A 23,409-nucleotide genomic window follows, 5' to 3' on the forward strand; every position below is an offset into this window, starting at 1 on the left:
CATCGAATGTTATTTGTCACATGCTTCGTAAATAACAGGTGTAGACTAACAGTGAAATGCTTACTTACGGGCCTTTTCTAACAATGCAGAGAGAAAGAAATTAGAAATAGTGTATATTTATATTCTTTTACAATAACATGAGGAATAAATACACAATGAGTAATGATAACTTGGCTATATACATGTGTACCGGTACAGAGTCGATGTGCAAGGTAATTGTGGTAGATATGTACATATACATACGGATAAAGTGACTAGGCAACAGGATAGATAACAAACAGTAACAGCAGCGTATATGATGAGTCAAAAGAGATTAGTTCAAAAAGGGTCAACGCAGATATTCCAGGTAGCTATTGGTTAACTATTTAACTTACTGTTGACCAGTCTTATTTTATTTATTTTTTTATTTCACCTTTATTTAACCAGGTAAGCCAGTTGAGAACAAGTTCTCATTTACAACTGCGACCTGGCCAAGATAAATCAAAGCAGTGTGACACAAACTACAACACAGAGTTACACATGGAATAAACAAATGTACCGTCAGTAATAGAAAAAAAAAGTCTATATACAGTGTGTGCAAATGGCATGAGGAGGTAAGGCAATAAATAGGCCATAAGTAGCGAAGTAATTACAATTTAGCAAATGAACACTGGAGTGATAGATGTGCAGATGATGATGTGCAAGTAGAAATAGTGGTGTGCAAAAGAGCAAAAAAGTAAATTAAAACAATATGGGGATGAGGTAGGGAGATTGGATGGGCTATTTACAGATGGGCTGTGTACAGCTGCAGCGATCGGTTAGCTGCTCAGATATTTGATGTTTAAAGTTAGTGAGGGAGATATAAGTCTCCAACTTCAGCGATTTAAAAAAAAATTGTTCCAGTCATTGGCAGCAGAAAACTGGAAGGAAAAATGGCCAAAGCAGGTGTTGGCTTTGGGGATGACCAGTGAGATATACCTGCTGGAGCGCGTGCTACAGGTGGGTGTTGTTATCATGACCAGTGAGCTGAGATAAGGCGGAGCTTTACCTAGCTAAGAGTTATAGATGACATGGAGCCAGTGGGTCTGGCGACGAATATGTAGTGAGGGCCAGCCGACGAGAGCATACAAGTCGCAGTGGTGGGTGGTATATGGGGCTTTGGTGACAAAACGGATGACACTGTGATAGACTGCATCCAGTTTGCTGAGTAGAGTGTTGGAGGCTATCATGTAAATGACATCGCCGAAGTCGAGGATCGGTAGGATAGTCAGTTTTACGAGGGTATGTTTGGCGGTGTGAGTGAAGGAGGCTTTGTTGCGAAATAGGAAGCTGACTCTAGACTTAATTTTGGATTGGAGATGTTTAATATGAGTCTGGAAGGAGAGTTTACAGTCTAGCCAAACACCTAGGTATTTGTAGTTGTCCACATATTCTAAGTTAGAACCGTCTAGAGTAGTGATGCTACTCGGACGGGCAGGTGCGGGCAGCGATCAGTTGAAAAGCATGCATTTAGTTTTACTAGCGTGTAATAGCAGTTGGAGGCCAAGGAAGGAGTGTTGTATGGCATTGAAGCTCATTTAGAGGTTTATTAACACAGTGTCCAAAGAAGGGCCAGATGTATACAGAATGGTGTCGTCTGTGTAGAGGTGGATCAGGGAATCACCTGCAGCAAGAGCGACATCGTTGATATATACACAGAAAAGAGTCGGCCTGAGAATTGAACCCAGTGGCACCCCCATAGAGACTGCCATAGGTCCGGACAACAGGCCCTCCGATTTGACACAGTGAACTCTATCTGAGAAGTAGTTGATGAACCAGGCGAGGAAGTCATTTGAGAAACCAAGGCTGTTGAGTCTGCCGATAAGAATGTGGCGATTGACAGAGTCGAAAGCCTTGGCCAGGTTGATGAAGACGGCTCCACAGTACTGTCTTTTATCGATGGCGGTTATGATATTGTTTAGTACCTTGAGTGTGGCTAAGGTGCACCCGTGACCACCTCGGAAACCGGATTGCATAGCGGAGAAGGTACAGTGGGATTCGAAATGGTCAGTGATCTGTTTATTAACTTGGCTTTCAAAGACTTTAGAAAGGCAGGGCAGAATGGACATAGGTCTGTAACAGTTTGGGTCTAGAGTGTCTCCCCCTTTGAAGAGGGAGATGACCGCGGCAGCTTTTGAATCTTTAGGGATCTCGGACAATACGAAAGAGAGATTGAACAGATTGGTAATAGGGGTTGCAAAAATGGCGGCGGATAATTTTAGAAAGAGAGGGTCCAGATTCTCTAGCCCAGCTGATTTGTAGGGGTCCAGGTTTTGCAGCTCTTTCAGAACATCTGCTATCTGGGTTTGGGTGAAGGAGAAGCTGGGGAGGCTTGGGCAAGTAGCTATTCTTTGCTTTCCTAACTTGAGGGTAGAAGCTGTTCAGCTTGAGGGTCGAAGCTGTTTATAGCTTGAGGGTAGAAGCTGTTCAGGGTCCTGTTGGTTACAGACTTGGTGAATCGCTACCGCTTGCTGGCGACTTGGGTGGCTGGAGTCTTTACCCATTTTTAGGGCCTTCCTCTGACACCGCCTGGTATAGAGGTCCTGGATGGCAGTGAGCTTGGCCCCCAGTGATGTACCGTAGGTTGTTATCCTGGCACCACACTGCCAGATCTCTGACCTCCCTGTAGACAGTCTCATCGTCGTCGGTGATCATTCCTACCACCGTCATGTCGTCTGCAAACTTAATAATGGTGTGGGAGTCATGCGCAGCCACACAGTCGTGGGTAAACAGGGAGTACAGCAGGGGACTATGCACGCACCCCTGAGGGGCCCCTGTGTTGAGGGTCAGCATGGCAGATGTGTTGTTACCTAGCTTCACCACCTTGGGGCGACCCTTCAGGAAGTCCAGGATCCAGTTGCAGAGGGAGATGTTTTATCCCAGGATCCTTAGCTTAGTGGTGAGGTTGGATGGCACAATGGTGCGTATGTGTTCCTTTTGTCCAAATGGGAAAGGACAGTTTGGAGTGCATTAGAAATCGCATAATCTGTTGATCTGTTGGAGTGAGGCCAGGATGTCTGTGATGAAGATGAGTTTGATGTGAGCCATGACCAGCCTTTCAAAGCATTTCATGGCTACAGATGTGAGTGCTACAGGGGATAGTCATTTAAACAGGTTACCTTGGCATTTTTTAAATTTAATTGAACCTTTATTTAACTAGGCAAGTCAGTTAAGAACAAATTCTTATTTACAATGCCGACCAAACCCGGGCGATGCTGGGCCAATTGTGCGCCACCCTATGGTAGTCCCAATCACGGCCAGATGTGATGCAGCCTGGATTCAAACCAGATATTGCAGTGACGCCTCTTGCACTGAGATGCAGTGCTTAGACCACTGTACCACTCGGGAGCACTTTTTGGGCACAGGGACTATGGTGGTCTGCTTGAAATATGTAGGTATTACAGACTGGGTCAGGGAGAGGTTGAAAATGTCAGTGAAAACACTTGCCAGCTGGTCAGTTCATGCTCTGAGTACGCATCCTGGTAATCCGTCTGGCCCTGCGGCGTTGTGAATGTTAACCATTTTAAAGGTCTAGCTCACATCATTTATGGACTCATGACCTCCTGCCTGGGGTTACAGGCCAACCAAGTACTCTGAAAGAGAACTTTTTCCAAAAGTTACTTCAGTGTGGATTAATACCAAAATAAATGGAAAACCATTAAAATTCCTAACACACATGGCACTTTCAGACAGTTTTAAGACGAGCTGCCAATTTTATATGTGATTCTTCGATCATTTGCCAAGTTTTAATATCTGCGCCATATTATTAGTTGTGTTTCTTTCTTGATAACGATATTGAAAGTGTTGCAAGCAGATGGTTGCGTTCTCCACAAATCATGAGTGACACTTCAGCTGTCTTCCGAGAAACCATTTAGCAAATATGCGTCCAGACACTCTTGTTTTCATAAAATCACGATAGTGTCTCTTTTTCCCTGCCCGTCCCTTCCATTTTGAAAGCTGGGGGCTTAATTGTCTTTATCCCTTGTCCATCATGGAACTATACAGCCAGGCAACGGCTCTACTAAAGGGTTTAGGAGAGAAAAGGAAGGGAGGAAGAGAAAGAAAAGAAGAGTAAGAAATGTTGGGGTTTGAATGAGCTCACATTCTTTTTTTTTGGTTGTACTAAATAAGTTACCTGGGAGAAAAAGGGAAGGGAGGAGAGCTGGAGCGTGGGTGGGTTGACTGTGGAAACGTGGCACCCATGCAGATGAGACTTATCTTCGTAGTCCATGTGTGCACCGGGCCCTCAACTGCCAGTCCCGAAGCATTGACTAACTGTCAGCTCCGTCTTCTCCTCTTCCCGGATTGGAAAAGACCACGGCGCTTTCATTTAGCAAGCGGTGAAAAAAGAGGAGAGTAGGAGGTTTTGTTGTTTGTTTTTCTCTCCGTGAGGTTGAGGAGAGAGGTGGGGAGAAGGCGTTTTTCAAAGCCAAACTCTATCTCTCAAGTTCACGGTAGATAGCGGAAATGCTCTTTTTGGAATCATCGTTACATTCAAGAGTAAGATAACAATTGACACAGTGATTCAACAAGTAGGCCGCCATTTTGTGTTGATAGATGACATAAAAGGCACACAATGGCAAAGCTTAAACGAAAAACACAGTATAGACTGTTTGCCTGGGTAGTGCCTGAGTAAAAAAACTTACTCTGGAGTTGTGTGCTTTTAGTTTGAAAGAACTCAGTCAGGATTAAGTGTTGTTTATTGTCAAAACAACTGAAGGTATTGAGTCGGACTAGCAGGGGTCTAAAACTCTAAGCACTACCATAGTGAGACTTCACCTTTCACAGTACCTGCTAGTGGATGGACTAACATTATTGATCCCTCTGAAGCTAAAGCCACTGTTTTGTGTCACTCATTGGGTTTTCCCTGTGTGTCGTACAACCAAGGTTAATCACTCTCCACACACAGACCACACACACACACACACACACACACACACAGATCATCATCATCCATTCTAATCCCTTTCCCTCCTCTTTCCAAGGTATCCCTGGAAGTGATTACATCAACTCCAACTACATTGACGGCTACAGGAAGCAGAATGCGTACATCGCCACGCAGGGCTCGCTGCCTGAGACGTTTGGCGACTTCTGGAGGATGATCTGGGAACAGCGGAGTGCCAACATCGTCATGATGACCAAGCTGGAGGAGAGATCCAGGGTAAGCACAGATCTGGGATCAGCCCTATGGGATCCATTATTGTTCATTTGATTGTCATGCTCTGAGTAGAATGTGTCTTTAGCAGAGGTCTAGGTCTATTGCACAGATCCACATTACTCAACACTGACATTAGTCACAGTCGAAGAAACAACATTTAGTAATTCTCCAAATTTCAAATATATGGTACACATGTCATATTATTGGATTTGTAAACTAGAAAAAGTCAGGCACTGAAATGTGTAACTATGCCATTGTTATATGTTCTACCTCAGGCGTCTACATTTTAATATCAGTGTACATGGTCTGTAAAGCAAGTATACCGGAAAATAATTTGAGATTCCAGATATACTTGTCAGATGCAAAATAGGTACAATTCAATGTGCCTGTTTTCCATTGTTTACTTCCAAGCTTAACATTATACCTTAACTCATGGCTCCTCCATTTTATTTGACCTGCCCGTTCTTCATTTCATTCTGTGTTCCTATTTCTTTGTGTATTTTGTGTCATGTTCCTTCAGATTCCCTAATATTTATATTCTAAGGCAAGACATCTTGCATTCTGTTGCCAATGGATGTCACTCACTCCTTTCTTTGCCACAACATGAGTTTTCCTTTTGTTCTTTTTAGTATTAGTGCTGCCATACCGTTATTGTAGTTAGTCGCATGGCCACTAGGCTAGCCAGCAGCACTGCTTTAAAGGGACAATCTGCAGTTGCTACATCCATTTTTATTAAACTTTGAAATGAATAATACATACCCATTGATTGTGGAAGAATTTAACAAACACATGCCTCATTAGCTGAGTTCAATAGTCGTACCCCGTCAGAACACAAAATATGACCTGGTTTTGATCCTTTCTTTGTAAACAATGTAATTGTAAACAAACACTGTAGAGCCTAAAAAAACATGGTTAAAACTATAATTTTTTTATGGAAGGTCAGTGCTCTGTCTATGAATTTGAGAGTGGTTACATGTGTGGTTACAGCCCCATCCCTCAGCTATTTACCAAAATAGTTGTGGGGTGATCGCTTAGTTATTGTCTGAACTGCTAAACGACAATACTGTAATGAAGGTTTGAACGGCAGATTGCCCCTTTAAGCTATAGCTGAATTTGTCGCTCATGCTAAAATGTCAGTCGCTCGGCACAAGAACCAAGCACACAGCACTTTTTACTCTTTCAAGATTAGAAGACACACTTGTGTCTGACACTGCAAGGTCTCTTATGTATGTTTGAAATCACAAAGAAACAAAGACTGCATGGTCTCCACAAGTTGCAAGGTCGCTACTTACACACAATTCCTTCTCTAAAGATCTGTATTAACTTGTTTAGGTCTCTCAAAAGGAGAACAATTCAATGTGTTCTACCTGACATTTCACTGTATTACCTGGTAGAACTCAATGAATAGATGTTGTGAGTGGATTGCTTTCACTATTCGCTATCCTATATTGTAGACCCGAGAGCATGTTTTGATGTTTGGTTCTAGTTGTCTGTTGTGAATACACACAAAAGCTGCCATATAGAACTCTGTCAAGCTTTAGCAGCTTGTTTGACATCATTTTGATTATTTAATATGCTTCATTGTGTAGCTAACATCCTTTGGATGATTGGCTCAAAACAACTGAAGCTCTCTCGGTATATTGCCCGTATCCCAAGGATGGACATTGACCCGGAGCAGATGTTCTCATACACTATATATACAAAGGTTTGTGGACATCCCTTCAAATTAGTGGATTTGTCTATTTCAGCCACACCCATTGCTGACAGGTGTATAAAATGGATCACACAGTCATGCAGTCTCCATAGACAAGCATTGGCAGTAGAATGGTCTTACTGAAGAGTTCAGTGACTTTCAACGTGGCACTGTCATAGGATGCCTGTAACGGTTTTCCTCCTCCTCTTCATCAGATGAGGAGGAGCAGGGATTGAACCAAAATGCAGCGGAGTTTGAAGACATAATTTATTAAAGAAAACACGAAAACACGAACTTGACTAATAAACTAACAAAACAACAAACGGTGTAGACAGACCTGGACGACGGACTCACATAACACGAATAACGCACGAACAGGGAAAATAGCCTACACATAAAAATGACGATGAACAAAACAAACCGAACAGTCCCGTATGGTGCGACAAACACTGACACAGGAGACAACCACCCACAACGAACACTGTGAAACAACCTACCTAAATATGACTCTTAATTAGAGGAACGCCAAACACCTGCCTCTAATTAAGAGCCATACCAGGCAACCCATAAACCAACATAGAAACAGAAAACATAGAATGCCCACCCAAACTCACGTCCTGACCAACTAACACATACAACAAACTAACAGAAATAGGTCAGGAACGTGACAATGCCACCTTTCCAACAAGTCAGTTCGTACATTTTTTGCCCTGCTAGAGCGGCCCCAGTCAACTGTAAGTGCTGTTATTGTGAAGTGGAAACGTCTAGGAGCAACAACGGCTCAGCCGCGAAGTGGTAGGCCACACAAGCTGACAGAATGCGACCCAAGTGCTGTCCTCAGTTGCAACACTCACTACAGAGTTCCAAACTGCCTCTGGAAGCAACGTAAGCACAATAACTGTTCATCAGGAGCTTCATGAAATCGGTTTCCATGGCTGAGCAGCCGCACACAAGCCTAAGATCACCATGCGCAATGCCAAGCATCGTCTGGAGTGGTGTAAAGCTCGCCGCCATTGGAGTCTGAAGCAGTGGAAACGCGTTTTCTGGAGTGATGAATCACACTTCACCATCTGGCAGTCCGACGGAAGAATCTGGGTTTGCCGGATGTCGGATGTCACGCTACCTGCCCTAATGCATAGTGCGAACTGTAAAGTTTGGTGGAGGAGGAATAATTGTCTGGGGCTGTTTTTTATTGTTCAGGCTAGGCCCCTTAGTTCCAGTGAAGGGAAATCTTAACGCTACAGCATACAATGGCAGGCCTAATCGCCCAACATCAGTAACCCGACCTCACTAATGGTCTTGTGGGTGAATGGAAGCAAGTCCCCGCAGAAATGTTCCAACATCTAGTGAAAAGCCTTCCTAGAAGAGTGGAGGCTGTTATAACAGCAAAGGGGGGACCAACCCCATATTAATGTCAATGATTTTGGAATGAGATGTTCGATGCGTAGGTGTCCACATACTTTTGGTCATGTAGTTTATTTTTTACTTGGTTGTTCTCATCCCAAAAACTTTCCTAAAGTTGTGGAAATGTATATTTAATTTAAAAAAAATTATCTTTAGATGATTGAAATTGTGTATCCTTACTGCACCACGTAAGAGGGTTTTCGAGACATCTTTTCTGTTGATTATACACTGATAATAAAAATGATCTATTCTCAGTTGGGTTTCAGCAGCAGTATATTACCTTCCACTGTATGTAAGATGAGGGTAGTATAGTGTATGAGGTAAGGCATCTGCATGAAGACTCTTCAAGTTCACCGCGCTTCCCTTTTGCAGCGCAACGACAATACTGTAATGGAGGTTGTGTTTTACTGCCTGTTTGCTGGACAACAAAAATGCTATAACCATAATAAACGTTTGCCTGTAATGTGATTGGAAAAGTGCAGTTAAGATTGTAATTATAGAACCTGTCAGGCTAATAAATAGCACAGTCGGGCTTGAGTGGAACGTCTTAGCTGGGCCTGTTCTCCTCCATTGTGAAATCACACAAGTCAGCACAGCAGCGTAGGAAAGACTCAGCAGCCTCGCTCCGCTCTTTGCCTCGCCTCGTCTTTCCTTCACGAAGCTGGATGAGCATGCGTCAGTCATGTCTATTAGGGTCCGTATAGTTCTATCTCAAGACAGTCGTTCAGAGAGTTAGAGGACAGAAATGGAGCATTGAGGATCAGATCACATCAGATCAGAACTTTGTCATACTGTTGTTAGGGATGTGTAGCAGGGGGAGTCCTGCCCATTGAAACTGAGGGGGGCACAGGCCCTCTAAGTTTAACTTTTTGTACACTGAAAATATAGAAGATATCGTTTATTTGACATATTTCAAACAAAGTAGTTGCATCATGCCTCTATTTGTTGGAACCTGGCTAGAGACAGAGTTGTTAGAAGTTTTGACCAAACCACTTATTTTCTCTCCATTTCAGGTGAAATGTGACCAGTACTGGCCCACTAGAGGGACGGAGACCTACGGCCTCATCCAGGTGACACTGTTGGACACGGTGGAGCTGGCCACATACTGCGTCAGGACATTTGCACTTTATAAAGTACGTTTTATTTCTTATTATTAATTTAACCGTTAACTTGATTTCACCCGGAAGTCAGACACCAAGTTCCGGTCTGTACCAAGAACTCAGAGAACTAACACAGTCCAACCATTTCCTAGAGTAAAGTCTATTAAACTGAGTTAAACTGAGAACCATAGCCACGGGCCAGTAGCTTTACTCTATTCCCCTGACATCATTGGTGCAGCGTCTTTGAGATGTTATAAAAATCTTTTAAAAAACTGGACCACACCTCCTGTCCACTAAAGGCATTGAAGTATCATTGACAGCCTTTTCCTCTGTCTATCAGAATGGCTCCAGTGAGAAAAGAGAGGTGAGACAGTTCCAGTTCACGGCCTGGCCGGACCACGGGGTACCCGAGCACCCCACTCCGTTCCTGGCCTTCCTCAGACGGGTCAAAGCCTGTAACCCCCCAGACGCAGGGCCGATGGTGGTACATTGCAGGTAAGCAAGGCTCCTGATTTTGCTATCACAGGCTATGTTAGCCTGCTGAGCTAAGGACTTCTGGTCTCAGACAAGGTTACACGTCATTCAAGCGCTGTTCACTGAATCACAGGTGTAGATCAAGACACAGAGGGAGAGAGAAAGAGGCAAGGAAGAGAGAGCATAAAAAGAGGAGGAGGGTAGGAGGAATGACAGGACTAGATGACATGAGCTGCATATCACTGACTGAGAGCCAGAGGGAGTCCTCCTTCTAGCTTTACCCAATGTTTCTTTTTTCTTCTTGATTTAAAGGTATTTACGACAACAGAGTAAGAATTACCGATGTCAGTGCCCTTGGCGAAACTTAAACATCCCTTCTCCACACACACACACACACACACACACACACACACACACACACACACACACACACACACACACACACACACACACACAAACCTGTCCTCCCCACACTAACATGCCGGCATCAGAGGTCCACGAGCATCCAGCTTATCCCTGGAGTTATTACAAAACACTAAAGCACTTATTTCACACCCCGAATGAGAAGGAGGACCAAACTCCAGACAAAAAAGAGTGTCGGGAATGCAGCTGTCTGCATCTCCTCAGACTGGGGATTTATACTGTAGGAGGCTCTGCAGTGTGTGTGAATGCCTGTGCGTGTCGGGGTGAGAGAGAGACAGACCAAGAGATAGATAAAGGCAGAGAGAGGAGGACATAGGAAATGGAACTGAAATAGAGCGAGCGAGAAGATACAAATTTATGTCGGGGAAAAAAATACAAAAAAAGGGGATTACCAAATCATTTTAATGACCACATGATGGAGTTAATTAGACCTAGTCGCAGAATCAGTATAAATTGAAAAATCCCAACTTTTTACGGCGAAGCAGAATGCAGGAATTAATGTCACTCTGCAGATGGGTTTTTTAATTCCTTGCCACTGCATCAGATAAAGAGAGTGCAGAGCTTCAAATCCTTATGGAAGTGTCTCGCACAATCCGAGATCCCCCAATGCTTTGTCAGACCACCATTTTGAAAATATGATTTCCCCCCCTAATTTAAAAAATACCTCCCACTAGCCACCAATCCACTGCTTTTAAGTTTGTGAAGTAGTAAACGAGTGCACACTTCAAAATAAAATAGATATTATTGGGACACACACCCTTATATTTTAGGATATATATATCTATTTTAACCTTTATTTAACTAGGCAAGTCAGTTAAGAACAAATTCTTATTTACAATGACGGCCTACACCGGCCAAACCCGGACGACGCTGGGCCAATTGTGCGCCACCCTATGGGACTCCCAATCATAGACGGTTGTGATACAGCCTGGAATTGAACCAGTGTGTCTGTAGTTACGCCTCAAGCACTGAGATGCAGTCCCTTAGACCGCTGCGCCACTCGGGAGCATAGAGAGTTTGAGAGATGGCTGGTCCATCATGTCCTCTATCTTGCTAAAATGTTGATGACCATTTGCAAGTCTAAACAAAAGCCGTTGATTGTTTTGTGGTGTATAATTAACTGTATTGTACAGACCTCTGAGCTTTTAGTAAATTAGCTGGTCAGGCTATTGCTAGCAAAAAACGGGCCTTTTACCATTCTCCCTGTAAGAAGTCAGTATTGCAACAGACTCAGACTGACCAAAGAGAGAGTCATAGTCAGTGTGGTGTGGGTGTGACCCAATCCCATAGAAACATGTGTTTGTGTTGTGTGAAAACTATACGTGTACCATGAGTGTCATTTCTTTTGATGGTTTGTTTAAAATATTTTCCCTAGAGACTTTCTCTCAAACATGCATCGACACACGAAAACGTACACAAAACACACGTACAATCATTTAATCCGTAATGACCCCTAGAGTCGAAGGAACAGAATTCATTTGACAAACACACACAACACACAAACAATCGTTTCATCTGTAATGGCCTTTGGAGTGGAAGGAGCAGAATTAAAGTCTGACCAAAGTGGACCGTGTCTCAAGACCTGCAATCGATTTAGTTGCTTTGTCGTCACGCCCCGAGAAAGAGACGCCAATTTACCCAGGCTTCAACGGGACTTGCCTTGTGAAAACGTGACATCGTAGACAATGAGATGAGGTTAAGTGGTTGGTGTTCTGTTTTTAACATTGGCTTGTGCTTTGCGTCTTTTATTAATTGAAAATGGCCGCCTTTTGTTGAAGACTTCACTGTTAGTGTATGGCAATTAAGAGCATTAGGAGTTTGAGTTGAATTTGTTTTTGATAATGAGTGATAAAGAGACAAAATAATTCAGTTGGATTATCATTATATTACAATTTATTCAATTTGATGTTGTAGGACTTCTCACTGTATGATATACCCATTGCCATCACAGTGTGTTAAAAGTTCACTTTATGGCCAAGTTCTTTAGTCAAATGATTGACTAATGTGAGGTTGCTCAGTTTACAGTCTGAAGGTTGTTAGGTATTTGTTTGATAACATCTCAAGTTCTGTTGCCAACCTTCAATAAAGCGTCAGAAAAATTGTAATGTCCTATAACACAGGATCAGAGTAACCTGTCCCTATATTTCAACAGAATGCTTAATGTTGCACGTGCAGAACATTCCCCCCAAGGAGCAGTGAAGAAGGATATTATTACAAGTACATCCATTCCCACTGAAGAACTCTCTCTCTCTCTCTCTCTCTCTCTCTCTCTCTCTCTCTCTCTCTCTCTCTCTCTCTCTCTCTCTCTCTCTCTCTCTCTCTCTCTCTCTAAAACTTTGCACTTACACTGATGCCATCTAGTGGCCAAAATCTAAATTTCACCTGGGCTGGAATAATACATTATGGCCTTTCCCTTGCATTTCAAAGACGATGGTGCAAAGAATAATACAAAATAAAGTTTTTTTCCCCCTTTGTATTATCTTTTACCAGATCTATTGTGTTATATTCTCCTACATTCCTATCAAATTTCCACAAACTGCTAAGTGTTTCCTTTCAAATGGTAGCAAGAATATGCGTATCCTTGCTTCAAGGCCTGAGCTACAGGCAGTTAGATTTGGGTATGTAATTCTAGGCAAAAAAAATTAAAAGGGGGGCAGATCCCTAAAGGACAGGTTCACCCATTTTGAATGTTATATTGTTTTTGTGCATCACTGACTGATGTTCTATCGATTCCCTGGGTCATTTCATGTTTTCATGTGTATCTAAGTTATTGGCGTTCAAGCAGGCAGAAATCTGGCCAGGTATTGACGTAGAACTGTGATAAAGTTGCTCTCACTACACTGAAAGTGGGAATACGACTTTTAGATCACAAAATGTCTGTCATACATGTCACATTTCAGTACTGGCCTATGTCATAACTTTGTAGGATGTCTTCTATCGAATGAGCCATTGATCTTTTTTTTGTGATATTTCTACCTCGAGAAATGTGTAATTTAATGGAGGGGTGCATTGCATGGTGCCGTTTCCAGAGATATTATAGAAAGGGGATCGGAATCCAATGAATGAATGAACATATAACGCCCCACCCAGCAAACTGTTGCGTTCACTTTGTCATGCTACGTCACACGGTTGCTAAGCTAATTGTCACGCAATCTTTTCTTCGAAGTCAGTGTATATAGCAAGAAAGGTGCCAATTTTCCTCATAAGTATGTAATGTCACGATTCCAAAGATATACGGAACTACAAATAGCTAATTAATTATCTCACATCTTGGAAAATATTTGTGAAATATTGTACTTCTTGTTGACGAAATTTGTGCTAATGTTGGGTTTTTGAGCTAGTGCCCAATAGACTCCCATTCACTCATTGAAGGAGAGCGCTCCTTGTTCCAGAAACGACCAGATAGCACCGCACGGCCAATTGCCGTAGCATGGGCAGCGTTTTTCATCTCCTCAAAAGTATATCTGCCGTTGCGAATGTTAGACTCCACTCTGTGAGGCACATCGACTTGCAGATTGAACATGTTGAGATTGTAGATTCCTTAGTGCAGTGTTTTAGGTGATTTTACAGCTAACTAGCTACGTTACATGCTGATATTGTCTTTGTTAATATTGTGTGTAGCTACGTTTGCTAGCTAGCTAGCCAGCAGCCAGCCCATAGAGAGAGCATTGCGGATTTTGTAGTCGACTTGATCTGCAACAGATTTCCACAATGATTTTCCATATTGCTACCAACCTTATTATAATGCCAAAATGAAACATTTGTTCACAAAAAATATTGTTCTCACATATTAGTATTATTTAACACTGTAAATGAAAGGAATGAGTGATTTTGGGTTGATTTTTCCATTAAGAACGAGAATGAATGTTTCTCATGCATCAGACATACTCTTTGGAGGTTGTTTGATTCATACTCTATATATGTACTCTATATATGAATGTCTACCACGTCTAGTCCAACAGGTCGATCTCCAAGGCATTCCTAGTCGATCGCCAAACATTTCTATAAAAAAATAAAGCCTTGCGTTCATATTTGTATTTATTCGGCTCGCTCTGTTGGTGGTAGGTGCACTTGATTCAGCTGTCCTGCGCGCCGGTTAGGCGAAGTGTTCCGGCAGGCCCGGAGAGCAAATCAAGTGCACTATAGGCCTGACGCTGGCCAATCGGATGGCTTAGGTTACCGTGTCTGCAGTAACGTAGCATGCGTAAAGGAAAGTTAAAGAAAAGTTAATACTGTGAGATTTAAAAAAAAAAAATAATAATTAAACATGACTAGGTTGACCAAAAATGTCTTACTCAACACTGTCAACAGTTTTTATTCAACGCATTTATACGCCATAAAATGCACCTTCTTCCTACGTCTACTGGTGCTACAACCAGCACTGCTGCTGTAATGAATGATTAGGAAACTGTATCGATAGGCTTGCACTGTTGTTATTAGCGGCTTGGGTCTTTTTTAATATCGAGGAATATTTCACTTTCACTGTTGAACAACATGAATTTGTGCATGAGGCAGGAATAATGCGGTGTTACTCGAGTTTCACTATCAACTTGAACATTGGTGTCCCTTTTTGGTCAGTTTCAGCAGAGGATGGAGAGAGTGGAGAGCCGTTGAGAGGCATACCCTCAGATTGCTGCTCTCTCCCTCCGCTGTGACTGACCATCAGATGCAGGCACCATCAACCCAGTAAAATAAAAATGAAAAGCAAATTATTTTAATGTATTCTCACTCTGCTGTGCCTCGCATGTAATACAAAAACTGATCTATTACCAGTGTGATCATATAGTCTACCTCAAATTTTTGAATAGATTTTTAAAAAATGGTCCGAACAGAGGGCAATTCAAGCAAACATAATATGCGGTGATAATGTATTGGGCATATAACCTACTAAACAAACCTCATTGCTTAAGTACTGTTTTTAATAGGTTAATGTTGCAGAGGCTTAGGTTCCTTTTTTTAAAGTAAAGTAAAAAATAAAATCTGAGTGGTAGATCTCGGGCTCGTATTTTGAGTCAGAAAGTGATCTTGACTCACATAAGGGTTGGTGACCACTGGTCTAGTCTATCAGCACCGACAGTAGTTCAAAGTTCATGTTAGAGTGGTGTCTCAAATGAAGAGGAGGAAGGAGTAAACATTCGTCTGAAGGAAAGAAGTCTAGTGATCTGCAAGGCCGTTGGAAGTCTGTGTCTGTCTGTCCGACCTTGCTGCATCATCGCACAGTGAAATGGAGTATTCTCCTTGAGGCACTTTGAGCGGCGAGACTGCGGTCGTGTCTCAGACATCACGTGATGGGTTAAAAATGTGTCATTGGCTGCGTCTGAAATGGCGCTTTATAATGCACTGCTTTTGACAAGGGCCCGTAGGGGATAGGATGCCATTTTGAACACAGCCAGTGTCTCCTTTTGAGGTTGTGGAGAACAATGTAAGCTTACTGCAGAAGGGTGAATAGACACACATTTTCCTTTATACATAGAATCCTGTGTTGCTATGACTGTGCCTCTGATGCAACTGCTTTGCCATTCAGACAGTCTCTTGTATTTAGTGCTGATACGCTAAAAGTCATGCTAAATGGAAGGGCAGAATTTTGATACAAACTGTAAATGTGAAGATAATTGCATAGTCTTTCTGTGGTCGCCTTAATACGCCTTCATAAGCTAGAGAGTTTGCATGACCGAACTAGATTTGGTGACAATACAACATGTAATTGCTTTTACTGTTGTCCAGGCTTTATCTACTCTGGGTCCAGTTACAGCTGTTTTTAACAGTGTACAATCCCCCCATTTCCCACACTCTGAAAAAACCCTGAAACCACTTTAGCCTGCCGCTGATGTATGCGGACGTCCAAAGCAGCTGGCCGCCCCTGTCGGAGCAGCCAGAGACAGGTCGTTAGTGCTGGGGGGAACGTGGAAAACAGGCCCAGAATCAGGGCCAGCCAGCCCCTATAACCGCCAAACGTAAAGAACCTCTCATTCTCTTGCTCTCTACCTCTCTCTCCCGCACTCTATCTCTCTCTCTACCTCTCTCTCCCGCACTCTCTCTATCTCTCTCTCTATCTCTCTCTCGACCGATAAAGGAGAGGAAAGCCAAGTGGCTATGTCACCCCTCCTCCCTTCTCCTCCTCTTCTTCCTCCACCTTCCCATCTTTCTGGCTCGACGCTGTCACTCTGTCACTTGCTTGCTCACAGGTCATCACTCTCCGGCGTTTGGGACTGGACTGTAAAGCGGTGAAGGATTGGAAACAGCTGGGGCAGAAAATGTCTCGCGCTTGCCGTGTTTTCTCCCCCCGCCGTGCTGCTCCTTAAACCCTGGATGTGATTCATATCCCCAAATATTCCTGAGAACATTTCACACACAATATTTCAGATACACACACACACACACACACACACAAACCAATCTCTTCTCAAGAAGCTCAGCAACACCCGTGAGCCTCTGGTAACTACAGTTGAAGTTGGAAGTTTACATACACTTTGGTTGGAGTCATTAGAACTCGTTCTTCAACCACTCCACAAATGTATTGTTAACACACTATAGTTTTGCCAAGTCGGTTAGGACATCTACTTTGTGCATGACACAAGTAATTTTTCCAACAATTGTTTACAGACAGATTATTTCAGTTATAATTCACTGTATCACAATTCCAGTGGGTCAGAAGTTGACATACTCTAAATTGACTGTGCCTTTAAACAGCTTGGAAAATTCCAGAAAATTATGTCATGGCTTTAGAAGCTTCTGATAGGCTAATTGACATCATTTGAGTCAATTGGAGGTGTACCTGTGGATGTATTTCAAGGCCTACCTTCAAACTCACTGCCTCTTTGCTTGACATCATGGGAAAATCAAAAGAAATCAGCCAAGACCTCAGAAAAAAAGTTTGTAGACCTCCACAAGTCGGGTTCATCCTTGGAAGCAATTTCCAAACCCCTGAAGGTACCATGTTCATCTGTACAAACAATAGTACGCAAGTATAAACACCATGGGACCACGCAGCCGCCATACCGCTCAGGAAGGAGACGCGTTCTTTCTCCTAGAGATGAACGTACTTTGGTGCGAAAAGTGCAAATCAATCCCAAAACAACAGCAAAGGACCTTGTGAAGATGCTGGAGGAAGCAGGTACAAAGTATCTATATCTACAGTAAAACGAGTCCTATATCGACATAATCTGAAAGGTCGCTCAGCAAGGAAGAAGCAACTGCTCCAAACCTGCCAGACTACGGTTTGCAACTGCACATGGGGACAAAGATTGTACTTTTTGGAGAAATGTCCTCTGGTCTGTTGAAACAAAAATAGAACTGTTTGGCTATAATGTCCATCATTATGTTTGGAGGAAAAATGGGGAGGCTTGCAAGCTGAAGAACACCATCCCAACCGTGAAGCACGGGGTGGCAGCATCATGTTGTGGGGGTGCTTTGCTGTAGGAGGGACTGGTGCACTTCACAAAATAGATGGTATCATGAGAAAGGAAATTTATGTGGATATATTGAAGCAACATCTCAAGACATCAGTCAAGAAGTTAAAACTTGGTCGCAAATGGGTCTTCCAAATGGACAATGACCCCAAGCATACTTCCAAAGTTATGGCAAATGGCTTAAGGTCAACAAAGTCAAGGTATTGGAGTGGCCTTCATAAAGCCCTGACCTCACTCCTATAGAAAATTTGTGGGCAGAACTGAGAAAGCGTGTGCGAGTAAGGAGTTCTACAAACCTGGCTCAGTTAAATCATTTGAAGGTAATGCTACCAAATACCAATTGAGTGTATGTAAACTTCTGACCCACTGGGAATGTGCTGAAATAAATAAAAGCTGAAATAAATCATTCTCTCTACTATTATTCTGACATTTCACTTTCTTAAAATAAAGTGGTGATCCAGCTGACCTAAGACAGAGAATTTTTACGAGGATTAAATGTCAGGAATTGTGAAAAACTGAGTTTAATTGCATTTGGCTAAGGTGTATGTAAACTTCCGACTTCAACTGTACCTTAATTAAGAGTCGCAACAAAGCCTGTGTCAAAACACGTCCCCAAATCAATCAGGGAACGTCGGCCATTTTAAACGCAAGCGCATAATATTTTGCAGCGACAAATGACTCCCGTATGTGTCTTAATTCTCTCTCCCATGCCGCCTCCGCTGCACCATGGCACATTAGCCAGACTTAGGCCCCGGAGACTATCTTAACTCAGTCGTGAATTTTTTTCCCCTCCCTTTTTTCCCCTTTGTATAAATGAAAAACAAATGCTCTATCAGTGGAAGAAAGGCAGGGGAGCGTGGCTCGCACCTCGTAGCCATGTCGACTTAATGAGTTGAATAACCTATTTACTTTAGAGCAGCCAGCCAAGGACTGTCTTGTCATTGCTCGGCTGGGGGACACAAGCTTGTCAGGGGGACTGGAGTTCATACTCCTCAACAATGCCATTGTGAAGAAAATCGAATAAATACTGTCAAAAAAAAACCTCACTATGAAAGTTAAGACGGGGAAGTGGCAAAAATGTTTGTGTTCAAAACGTATTTGGCATGGTAAAGAAAAATAGCATAATATGAAAACTAGACATCCTCAGCTGTCTGTCCTTGTCATTAAGTTTATGCTGCTATCTATTCTGAAAAGAACTGAAACATTAGCGACACATTTTCCCTCTTTTCCTTTGACATTTTTTCTGGCTCTAATGTGACAATGTGCCGATGGGATTCTTAATGAAGAGGCCTGCTTTTCAGTGCCTTCTTGAAAGCCATTAGGTGCTTTTAACACATTGCGCTAAGCTAATGGCAGTAATTGAAGTCAGCTGCTCTACTCTCTTACAAAGATACCCGGCAAATTTACCCGCATCTCAAAGTGACACAGGGAAAAAAGTGAGGCGCATTTGTTTGTATGGGTGTGTGTGCCATGTTTGTTATGTTTGTGTGTGCCATGTGTGTGTGTGTGCACCATGTTTGTGTGTGTGTGAGAGCCATGTTTGTGTATTTGTGCCATGTTTGTGATTTGTGTGTGTGCCATGTTTGTGTGCCGTGTGTGTGATTTTGTGTGTTTGTGGTAAGTCCCCACATGAATAGTAAACAAACAAACATTTGACCAACTGAGGACATTTTGTTGGTCCCCACAAGGTCAAATGCTATTTCTAGGGGGTTTAGGGTTAAGGTTAGGATTAGTGTTAGTGTTAGGGTTAGAATAGGGTTAGGAGCTAGGGTTAGTTTTAGGTTTAGGAGCTAGGGTTAGGGTTAAGGTTCGTTTTTTGGGTTAAGATTAAGGTTAGGTTTAGGGTAAAAGTATGGATTCAAGTTAGGGTTAGGGAAAATTGGATTTGTATGGGACTGAATTTTGTGTCCCCACAAGGTTAGCTGTACAAGACTGTGTGTGTGTGTGTTTGTGCTTTTTGACACTTCAGATAGAGGTTAAATTGAAATGTAAAATGTAATTAAATAGTGATTAGCTCAGATCAGGTTGGAGAGAACTGTAGGTGGAGGATGCTCTGTGATTGCAGTGCCAGCAGAGAGCCACAATGCAGACTGCAGACCAGCCCGCATTCACAAAACGTACGAAAAAATATTATTCTTCAATAAAGTTTTTGGAAATGTTCTTACGTTTTTTTTTCCTGTTTCTTACTAAGAAATTTGACTTTCAAAAATAATGTTTTTGGATTTCTTCTTGGAAATGGTCTTAATTCCAAGATCCAGTGCCTTCTGAAAAATATTTACACCCCTTGACTTTTTACACATTTTGTTGTGTTACAAGGTGTAATTCAAATGGATTTAATTGTCATTTGTTGTTAACGATCTACACAAAATACTCTGTCAAAGTGGAAGAAAATTTGTAAAAAATCAATGAAAATAAATCACTAATAATGTTATCTTGAATAGATAAGTATTCAACCACATGAGTCAATACAAGTTAGAATCACCTTTGGCAGCGATTACAGTCTTTCTGGGTAAGTCTCTAAGATTTGTTCACCTGGATTGTACAACATTTGCACATTATTCTTTGAAAAAATTTCGTCAAGGTCTGTCAAGTTGGTTGTTGATCATTGTCATTTTCAATCTTGCCATAGATTTTCAAGCCTATTTAAGTTAAAACTGTAGCTAGGCCACTCAGGAACATTCAATGTCGTTTTGTATATTTGGCCTTGTGTTTTAGGTTATTGTCCTGCTGAAATGTGAATTTGTGTCCCAGTGTCTGTTGGAAAGCAGACCGAACCAGGGTTTCCTCTAGGATTTTGCCTGTGCTTAGCTCTATTCCGTTTCTTTTTATCTTAAAAATCTCCCTAGTCCTTGCCAATGACGAGCACATGATGCAGCCACATCCATGCTTGAAAATAATAACAGTGGTTCTCAGTGAAGTGTTGTGTTGGATTTACACCAAACATAATGCTTTGTATTCAGGACATAAAGTTAATTTCTTTGCCAAATGTTTTGCAGTTTTACTTTTGTGCCTTATTGGAAACGGGATGCATGTTTTGGAATATTTGTATTATGCACAGGCTTCCTTCTTTTCACTCTGTCATTTAAGTTAGTATTGTGGAGTAACAACAATGTTGTTGATCCATCCTCCGTTTTCTCCTATCACAGCCATTAAACTCTGTCACTGTTTTAAAGTCACCATGGGCCTCATGGTGAAATCCTTGAGTGGTGTCCTTCCTCTCTGGCAACTGAGGTAGGAAGGTTGTTTGTATCTTTGTAGTGACTGGCTGTATTGATACAGCATCCAATTTGTAACTTCACCATGCTCAACTGGATGTTCAAAGTATGCTTTTTTAATTGTATTTTTTATCTACCAATAGGTGCCCTTCTTTGCAAGGCATTGGAAAACCTCCCTGGTCTTTGAATCTGTGTTTGAAGTTCACTGCTCGACTGGGGGACCTTACATATAATTGTATACGTCCATGCAACTTATTGTGTGACTTGTTAAGTCAATTTTTGGTCCTGAACTTATTTAGGCTTGCCATAAGTAAGGGGTTAAATACTTATTGACTCAAGACATTTCAGCTTTTCATTTTTAATTAATTTGTAAAAATTTCTAAAAACATTATTCCACTTTGACGTTATGGGATATTATGTGTATGCCAGTGACACAGCAACCTGTTGAAAAAGTTAAGGTTTGTGAATACTTTCTGAAGGCACTCTAGCTAAACCCTAAACCCATGAAAACAATTGAACATGTTTCATTCACTCACATCTGAAAGTTTCAGTAGTGATTGTTTTAAACCCAAAAACATATTTTCGAACTGTCATCTCAGTAAGAAATGTGCGAGCATGATTGTCATTGCTAGCAATATAGCTATCTAGATCGGTTGCCTAGCCACAATCATCTAGAAGTTCGTAAGAAGATATTTGAGAAGTTCGTAAGAAAAATGTGAAATCTTAAGATATTTTTGAGGAATTGCACTTATGAGCTTCTTTTTGTTATGAAGCTTCTTAAGTTTTTGTTTAAGTGTTTTGTGAATCTGGGCATGTCCAGACAACTGCAGCCAAAGCCATTCTCCAACTCCCACTGGTTCCTGCAGCACCACTTCAGATTTGATTATACTCAAAGTCAAAATGGTCAGCACTGCAGCAGCCAAGGGGTTAGCAGCGTGGCCAAGGTGTTAGAGTAGCCAGGGAACTTCTCAGCTCCCCACAGCTGAGACAGGGCACCTCTCTCAGCATTGAACTGTCACTCATTATCAACCAATGGAGAGTAGTCATTCTCATCATGGGCTTACACCGCACATAGCAGACAACAAAGCTATATTGGTTAGGGGGTATAGTAAACAAGAACGTTACAGTAAAATCTGGGGGCAGATTTCAGGAATGACCATCAACATGACTTGTATCAAGTTGCAACTACAGCGGAAATTGTGACGCTATTGGCCCACTATCTCAATAGACTTCTTACTTCAAAGGTTATTCAAGTGTCTCTTCAGTCAAGCTGGACAAGCCACTAAAACAGTTAGGTCAAGTCATCTATTGTCAATGCGGCTCAAATCAAGCCAATAGCAAGTCAACCTTGTCAGTTCTGACCATTTCCCTCCCTCTTCGTGTGTATTTGGGGGCACAGTGCTAAGGTGTGCAGCACAGAATATTGTCTCTTAAGTGTCACTTTGTTTTGTCTTTAGTGCCGGGGTGGGCCGTACGGGCTGTTTCATCGTGATCGACGCTATGCTGGAGCGCATCAAGCACGAGAAGACAGTGGACATCTACGGCCACGTGACGCTGATGCGCGCCCAGCGGAACTACATGGTGCAGACGGAGGACCAGTACGTGTTCATCCACGACGCACTCCAGGAAGCCGTCACCTGCGGCACCACCGAAGTGCCCGCCCGAAACCTCTACGCCTACATCCAGAAGCTGACTGGGATCGAGGGCGGAGAGAACGTCACGGGCATGGAGCTGGAGTTCAAGGTGAGCTGGTCTGCGTTGTATTATTGCCATGGAATAAAAATAAATAAATAATAATAATTGGAAAAATCCACACAAAAATGCCATTTATTTTCAAGGGGAATTATTTTAGTACAGTGCATCTAGTTGTAAAAGTAGCTTGTACAGGAGGCTTACATGAGTAAGCATGCAATTTTAAAAAATATATTGCAAAAGGAATAGATAAAATGATAAAGGGTGCAATGATACAGACAAACAGCCAACTTAAAGATATTAAAGATATAGCTGCTAACCCAAGACCAATGTGCTCCAGTTCATATCCTGCTTTATAGTTCCAAAGTGGCCATGCCGACAAAAGAGGAACTAGCTATATAAAGAAAATAAGAGAAAAAAAAACATTCTAGCAAGCGCCAGTGACTTTATGTCCAATTTTGTCAGATCGCAAACTTTAATTTCTTGTATTTACTGAAAGTCAGAGGGTGGTTAGATATAGTTTAATGTAGAAACCCCAACCCCCTGGTTCCAACTAACCCACCCGTCATAGTCAGCCAGTCTGCGGTGTGTTATATGTGCTGTATGTAATGCTTTTTGGCCTTGCTTGTTACGCACCCCTAAGAGATGATACAGGTTAGATTACCCTTGGCCCTGTCTACATCGGGCTTGCTGCGGCATGAATTTTTTTGTTTAATCACAACATGCAATTCTTTGCTCCGCACTGCAAATCTGAGGAGCAACAATAATTCCCTTGATTCTCCTTTACATACTTAAAGGGCAATTCCACCACTTTTCAACTCAA

General features: G+C 42.2%; 1 protein-coding gene across 48 annotated transcripts in view; it reads left to right on the top strand.

Annotated features, from left to right (window-relative positions):
• The window catches only part of LOC129866077 (receptor-type tyrosine-protein phosphatase delta-like), a 170,366-nt gene that overhangs the window by 137,103 nt on the left and 9,854 nt on the right, over positions 1–23,409 (top strand). For all 48 annotated transcript variants that reach the window (XM_055939191.1, XM_055939205.1, XM_055939193.1 and 45 more), the window contains 4 exons: positions 5,004–5,179; positions 9,287–9,406; positions 9,714–9,868; positions 22,352–22,637. In XM_055939191.1, coding sequence (XP_055795166.1) covers positions 5,004–5,179; positions 9,287–9,406; positions 9,714–9,868; positions 22,352–22,637 — 737 coding nt within the window. The remainder of the gene's footprint in view (positions 1–5,003; positions 5,180–9,286; positions 9,407–9,713; positions 9,869–22,351; positions 22,638–23,409) is intronic.

The sequence above is a fragment of the Salvelinus fontinalis genome, chromosome 11 (assembly GCF_029448725.1).
Source record: "Salvelinus fontinalis isolate EN_2023a chromosome 11, ASM2944872v1, whole genome shotgun sequence".
Lineage (NCBI taxonomy): Eukaryota > Metazoa > Chordata > Actinopteri > Salmoniformes > Salmonidae > Salvelinus > Salvelinus fontinalis.